Source organism: Limulus polyphemus, unplaced genomic scaffold (genome assembly GCF_000517525.1).
Source record: "Limulus polyphemus unplaced genomic scaffold, Limulus_polyphemus-2.1.2 Scaffold499, whole genome shotgun sequence".
NCBI classification, from domain to species: Eukaryota; Metazoa; Arthropoda; class Merostomata; order Xiphosura; family Limulidae; genus Limulus; species Limulus polyphemus.
Window position 1 is genome coordinate 128,385 of NW_013666109.1, and position 9,939 is coordinate 138,323.

The 9,939-nt window shown below is 35.0% G+C and overlaps 1 protein-coding gene across 1 annotated transcript in view; it reads right to left on the reverse strand.

The window, feature by feature from the left end:
* Window positions 1-1,893: 1,893 nt before the first annotated feature.
* LOC106458668 overlaps window positions 1,894-9,939 on the reverse strand; it is a 21,993-nt gene continuing 13,947 nt past the window's right edge. The window contains exons 2-4 of the mRNA XM_022384928.1: window positions 6,217-6,355; window positions 4,202-5,014; window positions 1,894-2,220 (exon numbers count right to left, since the gene is read on the reverse strand). Coding sequence (XP_022240636.1) covers window positions 2,215-2,220; window positions 4,202-5,014; window positions 6,217-6,355 — 958 coding nt within the window. The 3' untranslated portion in view covers window positions 1,894-2,214. The remainder of the gene's footprint in view (window positions 2,221-4,201; window positions 5,015-6,216; window positions 6,356-9,939) is intronic.

The window sequence follows — 9,939 nt, forward strand, 5'->3', positions numbered from 1 at the left end:
TGGTGAAGTTACTACCACTGATGTGACTGGTACCGATGATGGGACATTTACTGATGAAGCAGATCAATCCCACATGACGCAGAAGCCAACGAGATGGAGATCAGTACGGAAGAAGATACGTCCCGTAAAATTAAGAGACTTTGTCGAATTGTAATTTTGTGTTTGTAATTCTGTACAGTTAATTAAGTTATTGTTAATTGTTATTGGTTTATTATATGTGGTTATTGTTCGGGACGAACAATATTAAGGAGGGGGCAGTGTTGCGTCAGCGAGTCACATGACTACAGTGACGCCACGTTTCTAGAACTATCCCGTATCTTGGCGAATGCTCTAGTAATTACTAGATGGAGGGTAGACTGGTATATAAAAGAGGGGAAAGTAGTGTGTGTGTAGATAGTGAGTAATTGATCTGCGGTCAGAAGTATTATTGACGTTCGTCGTTATAGCGTTTGTTTAGCGCGATTGTTGAAGTTGAGTGTATCGGTAAAGTTGTATTCGGAAAGAATAAACCAGTTTTATTAAGTAAAGAACTTGTGTCGCTAAAGTTTCGGCGGAACGAAGTTACGGAAAGTTAATTAACAAACGGAGACGTAACAATATACATCGTATTTTACTTTTCTAAATAATTTACACGCGCGTGAAACTACGACACAAAACTTGATCATACAACAAATGTTCTTAGTTCGTGTGTATATAAGAAAAATAACAAAGTTATTGGAATTTTTTCGAAGTTGTGAAGTAGTGAAGTTTTATGAGATGATATTACGTTTGTCCATATAATTCAGAATGCAGAATATCATTGCATTACGACTTTTTTAATCATGTTTTTGAAGACTTTGATAGTGATTCTATGTTTAAACTGATAAACACTATAAGAATATAAAATAATAATATAATGTAATATCATAAGAATATTCACATAGTTTATCATTCAAGCTTAAATGTTTTTAAATTTTGATTTCTACAAGTTGACTTAATATTTCAAGTTTTTTGGGTGTAATGGACATGTCATAATTTGGAATAATGACATACTAAGTAGTTTTCCCTTCCTCTTGTGATGAAATATACATGCTTAGTTTTGTATCTTGCTTATGGTATATTAATAGTTTAAGTGAGCTTTCGGACTAAGTTTAGTCCATTTTTCAGGTGTGAACAGGTCCGGCATGGCCAGGTGGTTAGGGCGCTTGACTCGCCATCTGAGGGTCGCAGGTTCGAATCCCCGTTCCACCAAATATGCTCGCCCTTTCAGCCGTGGAGGCGTTATAATGTGATGGTTAATCCCACTATTCGTTGGTAAAAGAGTAGCCCAAGAGTTAGCTTATTACTCTATAGTTGCAAGCTACTAATTGTTATAGGTTTAATTATATAAGTTCAAATTTCTATTGTTTCTACTTCTTCTCTGTTAAAGTCCTTCTTTAGCATTAGATCTACGACAAATACTTGTGGCTCTTATTGTAGAACATACAAGGTTCAACTACAGTGATAAATCACTGCTAATCTTTGCTTGTTTGTTTTGGAATTTCGCGCAAAGCTACACGAGGGGTAATTGCGCTAGCCATCCTTAATTTACCAGTGTAAGACTAGAGGTAGAGCAGCTAGTCATCACCATCCACCGCCAACTCTTGGGCTACTCTTTTAACAACGAATAGTGGGATTGACCGTCACTTTATAACACCCCATGGCTGAAAGGGCGAGCATGTTCGGTGGGACGGGGATTCGAACCCGCGACCTTCAAATTGCGAGTCGAGCTCCCTAACCACCGCCAGGTTAATTGTTTATAATATGCATTTCTGTGTATCGTGACGTAGCTGGTAAGAAATATTTGATTTTATATGTGCATAATAAATAAAGTGTAAGTGTTATAACTAAGAAAAAAAAAAAGAGTTGACACTGTTTTAAACACGGGAATTTTTATTGTCCAAGTGCGCTTCGTACCTGCCATCCAACACAGGACAACTGACCTATTTTGAATATAGCGTCATTAATTTCAAATCTGTAACCTTTAATTTGCTTTGGATTTACTAATAATAAACTCTTCCACAGGACAAAAAAAAAAAAAACGTACGAGATTACTGAGAATATAATCTTACAGATTTGTGCTATGTACTCAACATATTAAAAACACAGTTGTAGAAATATCGTATTCAACAGGGATGTGTCTTTCGTCTTTTGACTTAATTCTTCTACATCTAATGGCAAACAACTCCTCCCTTTTCAGTCCTAAAATAGAGAAAGAAAAAACTCTTAGCAACATGTACGTGAAACACAAGCATTGTTATGTTAAGTCTCGCAACAAATACATATAAAAAACGTGTTATTTATATTGACTTGGTATGTATTATCGAGCGACAAAATTGAAGATTAGCCTCATAAGTTGTTGTTCTGGTCTCTGGATTCGACGGAATGTCCACAGAGAGAGAGAGTTTATTCATAAAGTTGCCCCATATAAAAGGTAGTACTTAAAGATGATACAATGATATTTTAGTTCTGTAGCATTGCACATGCGTAATATAACATGTTTCTTTTGCCTTCCCTACTGTAGGTGATGGAGTAAGTGACTAATACGTATACAGTGAATGGTAGTTTTATTTCTGTTTAACATAGTTGAACTACTTAAATCATCACATTTGAAAATCTTCCACTATTTAATCATGGTATCTAAGTGAACTGTATAGTTAACTATAAAATATCTTCAGAAACTTTGAAAAGACAGGCTTGTAGCCAACTTAAATCTCATAACATCAGAAATTATGTAATAAGTCGTTAAATTCATTCATGAGCAGTTTTCGTTTCTTGAATACAAATGAATTTATGGTATACCAAATGTTAAAGTTATCTAGTATTGACACGACTACGACGTGATGTCTGCCATGTTTTGCCAGTTAGGGAAGTTACACGTTTAATATTCGCCAACCATTTTTGGTGGAAATCTAAGTTCGTTGTTGATGATATATTTTTGTTTTATTATCCAAACGATTTGATCGCCCGTAAAACATATCTTGCAAGTTAAAACACCATATTCTACTTCATCATGATTTCATGTTCACTACTTATGAACTTAACTCTAACAAATACAGAATCTAGTATGACAGCTGTACAACTATTGTGTTGGAAAGAGGATTTTCTTCCTCAGTTAGAAAGAGAGTAAAATAAAAATTAAATATAGAAAATTATGAAAAGGGGTACTTGAAAATTATAACATGTACAGTTTGTTAGTCAGTCTTCGATACTAATTTTGTTACTTCATAGAAAATATTGACAAATGATAATAAGACTGAATACGAGTCAACAAGTACCAAATCCAACTACCTGTTGGATTATTGAAACGGAGTAGCAAAAATATGGTGTAAGCCTTATTTGTAAATAATTGATCCGATGTACAAAAATAAAAGTCCATAATTCTTTGTAGTACTGAATTGTCGGGTGATTGATAAACGTCTTTTCATTGTTTTATTTATTCCTTTTGCACATTCAATAATCTATGTACACTACTTGAGTGATAACTTAGCATCAGGTTGGATTGTGCCAACCAAAAAAAGGTTTTCGTTCGAAGGGGAACGTTTGTTTAAATTCTGCTTTTTACTATACTTGCCTAATATTGGGTATAAAAGCACTGGACAAGTAGACTGTTTACTCCAGCCTGTCAATGGTTTTATTGTAAAATAAATATGTATTACATGTCATAATGAATACGAAACAATAAACTATGGGCTATGATCCTAAACAGAAAAGAAGTGAAGCACAGAGCCATACTAAGGGCAGGCGGGCACGAAAACAAATAGTTATTTTTAGTTAGCCTTTGAAAATGACCCACACTTGTTCACTGCTCTACCACCAACTATTTGGCTACTGTAAGTGAAAATATATTTAGTAGAAACTTGTACTTGTATACAATATAGCAATACTGATAAACTTGCTTATGTTAATTAAATACTATCGAAATACAGGAATTATTTAAGTTTCCCTAAAGGTTTCTTAGGTATTAAAATGCAATCTTAGCTTATTAATGGTTAATCTCATTTTCATACCTTTCATAATTAGTTTAATTTGCATTGGTTAGTTTTGGATTAATTAAGTTAAAAATATATAGTATTTTCCAGAATTGGAGCAGGTTACTTTTGCCTCACCCTGTATATCTTAAGAGCATTCATTTATATTTTTCTTTATAAACAATTGACCGAAAATGAGCTGTCTTTCTTACCACATTGGAATCCATCTTTTCGACAAAACGTTTTCCTCGAAGGCCGTAAAATGATCTGGCGCGCTTGTTTTCTTCAGAGAAAGGTAGTTGTGATTGGGATGACAAGCCTTCATAAACCTGCCTAAAACCATCAATGTAACTGTCGACATAGGAATCGTCTTTCTTTCCCCGTAAAGCATGAAAAGCTCGTTTTTCCATAGTATCGTCATCAATAAGCTTTTTCCCTCTGAGGCCAAAAAAGATACTTCCTCTCTTATTATCGAAATCCTCCCGTCTTCCTCGGAGACCAAAAAATGGGCTTGCTTTTTTTTCTGTGGAATCTACCTTTTGCCCTCTTAAACTGAAAAAGGGACTTGCTCTTTTGTCGGCAGCTGCTTCTTTTTTACCCCTTAAACCAAAAAATGGACTCGCTCTTTTTTCTTCAAAATCATCCCTTTTCCCTCTTAGACCGAAAAATGGACTCGCTCTTTTTTCTTCAAAATCACCCCTTTTCCCTCTTAGACCGAAAAATGGACTCGCTCTTTTTTTTTCAAAATCACCCCTTTTTCCTCTTAGTCCGAATAATGGACTTGTTCTTTTGCTTTCAAAATTTTCTTTTTTACCTCGAAGACCAAAAAAGGGACTGGCTCTTTTACTGTTAAAACCTTCTCTTTTTCCTCTTAAGCCAAAGAACGGACTGGTTCTTTTGGCGTCATAATAATCCCCTTTCCCTCTTAGACCGAAAAAAGAGCTTGTACGCTTATCATTCTCTTTTTGCTGAGATAATGATTGGCTAATAGGTATAATATTTTCAGTTCCTTCATCACTGTTTGACTGTGAAAATAAAATATGATATTTTGCAATTAAAACACTATTATGAAATTAATATTTTATAAGTAGCTGTTGTGGTCAGAGTAAAAAAATGGCACTTTTAATACTTTATTACAAAAGCAACATTTAATTGTTAATTGTTTCTAACATTAAGTTGTTAAGTTACATTTATTATTCGTGAATTGTTTCCATCATGAAATTGTTAAGCCAAATTCTTGTTAGTTTAGTTTTGAAAGCATGAATGTCTTAAGCTACGTTCATTATTTGTTAATTGTAAACATAACATTGTTGCTAGCTACGTATTAAAATTACTTACATTGTTCAGTAGTAACTACAATTCTTTAGTTCAGTTGCCCTTCTGGAATACGAAGAGAAAACCCGATATTGTGCTGCATACTTATTGAGGTTAGAATGATCAAGCTTTTTATTTATCCCCAATTACTTTCATATCTACTTTTGGGAGAGAAGGGGGTAGGGTTTTTCGCAAAATGAAAATAAGCGGTGCCTGAGCACTGTACCAAGTTTGGTCTCGCTAGCTTGGCAATGGAAATATACACACAGTTTCAAATATGGCGCCTCTGTGATCTCGAAATGGCCCAATAACGCAACATCCGATGCCAGATTATGATTCAGCGACCCTGGAAACCCCAATCCAAACTTCAACATGCGTAGGTGATTTTCTAGGGGCGTTTTACCCTCTTGGTAGAGAGTTACGCCATATAAATAAGGACATCCCTGGGCTACCCCAAGTCTGCCTGCAAAGTTTCGGCCTCTTACCTTCAAAACTATGGGAGGAGTTAGCTGAACATACATACAAAGTCACAAGCTAAGTTAATACAGAGTTACACTATTATTAGTACTTGAGTAAGACCGAGCATCCTAAACACTTGCATCCCCCTGTGACTTAGCGGTAAGTCTGAGGGCTTATAACACCAAAAATCGGTTTTCAGTACTCGCGGTTGGCAGAGCACAAATAGCCCTTTTGCTTAACAATAAACAAACAAACCTACTAATGTGTAATTCTGTTATCCATCTGACAATCAGATTAATTTTTAAAAGGATAAAAGTGGTTGTTTTATAATAATTCAAATATAATTGAACCTTAAGAAGACAAAACGTCAAACGGAGATTCAAGAAACAACATACTTTACAAATGATCTTTTTATTCATTATCCTATCTGTTTATATAGAAAATTTTAACTTACCAGAAAACGGATACTTTCTACTGGAGTTATGGCTCGATCTAGTCTGGCGACATCTGGTGACAAAATTAGAAGGAATACAAACAGAAGAGCGGAAATACTTGAAGACCAGATGGTTCTGTATTTCATCATTTCAAGTATACTGTTAAAAGAAATACTTGTCTTATATCTGTACGTATATTTAAGTTAGCTACATAAGTGTTTTTAACCGATTACATTACAAGGAAGGATAGTGTGAATTTTTAACAGCATTTTCAAACCTTAGATGAAATAATTAGATTATTTATTTCTGTAGAGAAGGAAAAATTAAGTGAATAAATAATTAAAAACATACGCAGCCACAAAACAAATATCCAACACTGGGGCACAAATCATAGGGTGGGTCATCATCATGTAGTGTACCCTGTTTTTTTTTAGGTACCGGCGGAAGTAAGACCCAAATTGCGTTGGGGGTACACCGTCTGTACGGTTTAACCTCAGTTTTGCCGGTCCCACGTCCTTAAAAAAGGAGAAAAGAAGCAGATGTGGGTGTTCAAGCCCACAATATCCCACTTCTTCACTGTCTGCAATCAGAAGTAGGAAAGTGACTTCTCTCTAAAGAAATATAAAATGAAGAAAAAAAAGAGGAAACAAATAAGGTCCTACCAGTTGGAGTAAGTAATGAAACTTTACCCCATGACGTTGGCATTCCAGCTCCCTACCTTATTATGAAACCTTACCCCATGACGTTGGCATTCCAGCTCCCTACCTTATTATGAAACCTTACCTCATGACGATGGAATTCCAGCCCCCTACCTTATTATGAAACCTTACCTCATGACGTTGGCATTCCAGCCTCCTACCTTATTATGAAACCTTACCTCATGACGTTGGCATTCCAGCCCCCCCCCTATCTTATTTTTTAAGCACATGGTAAATTGTGTACATCTAAATAATTTTAAAATGTTTGTAAGTGGTCCTGTAGAAGTGTCATATTTAAATTGGTAAGCAGTTTTATATATTTTAAGGGGAAAATATCTTGTATTACGGAACTATGCAAAATTTTAGAAATTTTAGTTACTGTAGACTCTGCAAGTAAAATTAATGGGTGGAAGTTATACTAGTTCATATAACTTGGTTTAGTTACAGTAGACTCTGCTAGTAAAATTAATGGGTGGAAGTTATACTAGTTCATATAACTTGGTTTAGTTACAGTAGACTCTGCAAGTAAACCTAATGGGTGGAAGTTGTACTAGTTCATATAACTTGGTTTAGTTACAGTAGACTCTGCAAGTAAACTTAATGGGTGGAAGTTGTACTAGTTCATATAACTTGGTTTAGTTACAGTAGACTCTGCAAGTGAACTTAATGGGTGGAAGTTGTACTAGCTCAGATAACTTGGTTTAGTTACAGTAGACTCTGCAAGTAAACTCAATGGGTGGAAGTTGTGCTAGTTCAGATAACTTGGTTTAGTTACAGTAGACTCTGCAAGTAAACTCAATGGGTGGAAGTTGTGCTAGTTCAGATAACTTGGTTTAGTTACAGTAGACTCTGCAAGTAAACTCAATGGGTGGAAGTTGTGCTAGTTCAGATAACTTGGTTTAGTTACAGTAGACTCTGCAAGTAAGCTTAATGTGTGAAAGTTGGGAGTTGTACTAGTTCAAATAACTTGGTTGGATTTTTATACTAGGATAATGTTTCTACTGTACTGCCAATACTAACTTATTCATCTAGGCTTTTAGTACTATAAGGGGACTGGTATGCCATCGTCAGAAGGTAAGGTTCTCTTACTTACCCCCAATGGTAGGGCCTTATTTGTTTCCTTTTTCTTTCATTTCATATTGATTGGGAGAGCAGTCATCTTCCCACTTCTGAATGCATAGAGCAAAAGTTGGTAAAAATGTAGGAGGCGTTGTGGGTTAGAGCACCCACATTTGCACCTTTTCTCCTTTTTCTCTGTGTGTGGCTGATGAAATTGAGGTTAAACCGAATAGACGGTGTATCTCCAATGCAATTTGTGTCTTACTTCAGCCGGTACTTCAAATTATCCACCCTTTGATTTGTGACCCGGGGTTGAATATTTGTTTTGTGGCTGCGTTTTTATTTTTAGCCGCGGAACAGCGGCCCATAGAATGGCTCCGAGTTGGTTTGTTTTTTATCAAGTACAAACTTTTAGCTCATAGCTCCGCCATCTCTTGACCGATTTGAGATTCAATTACAATTTTGGACTCGGGGAGGTCAAACACTTTCGATTCATGTATTTGATCACACTATAGGTCTCATAGATTAATTTACTCTAATCTTGCCTAAAATAATTTTAATTTGAGGGTAGGCTGGTAGAGATTCTGATAAGTTATAAATTCGAATGGGATATACGCGCGCCCTACGCTTGGTATTGTTGACGCACAAAAATATAGCTAATGAAAAGGAAAAGATATCATAGATTAATTTACTCTAATCCTGCCTAAAAGAAATTAGCCGCGGCTATTTAGGATTCCCTCTTGTTTCAAGTGTATATTTTTATTTTTTTTCCTTCCCTACAAAAATAAATCTAATTATATATTTGTGTGTATATAAGTCGTAAATTTACACAGCATATATTCAAACAAACATATTATTCAAATATTAACTTTACAGCTTCGAAACCATATTGTTGTGGATATTGTACTTAACTAAATGATATATGAAAGCAATCTATTGTTCGTAAGAAAAACAATTTATAAAGAAAATAACTCTGATTAAATAACAGCACTTTATTTAGTGAAGGTTTGTTTGTTTTTTGAATTTCACAAAGCTACACGAGGACTATCTGCCCTAGACGTCCCTAATTTAGTAGTGTAAGACTAGAGGGAAGGCAGCTAGTCATCAACTCTTGGGCTACTCTTTTACCAATGAATAGTGGGACTGACCGTTACATTTTAACGCCCCCACAGCTGAAAGGGCGAACATATTTGGTGGTACGGGGATTCGAACCCGCGACACGCATATTGCGAGTCGAGCCCCCTAACCATCTTGTCATGCTGGACCATTTAGTGAAGGAACGGATAAAATAGGCTAAGCTTCGAATTTTTGATAGTTTAAAAGTATAAAATATTTCTAAACAACGAAAGGTTAATTAACATTTGAAATTGGAATGCTCTATCATTAGATTAGCATATATATTTCTTCTTACTTCATTTTTTTCACCCTGTCTCCTCGACGAAATAACAATAAAACTGGGTTCATAGTTGTTTCTATATTGGTAAAATATGGGTTCATAGTTGTTTCTATATTGGTAAAATATGGGTTCATAGTTGTTTCTATATTGGTAGAACATGGGTTCATAGTTGTTTCTATATTGGTAAAATATGGGTTCATAGTTGTTTCTATATTGGTAGAACATGGGTTCATATTTGTTTCTATATTGGTAGAATATGGGTTCATAGTTGTTTCTATATTGGTAGAACATGGGTTCATAGTTGTTTCTATATTGGTAAAATATGGGTTCATAGTTGTTTCTATATTGGTAGAACATGGGTTCATAGTTGTTTCTATATTGGTAAAATATAGGTTCATATTTGTTTCTATATTGGTAAAATATGGGTTCATAGTTGTTTCTATATTGGTAAAATATGGGTTCATAGTTGTTTCTATATTGGTAGAACATGGGTTCATATTTGTTTCTATATTGGTAGAATATAGGTTCATATTTGTTTCTATTTTGGTAGAAATGGATTCATATTTGTTTTTATATTGGCAAAATATGGG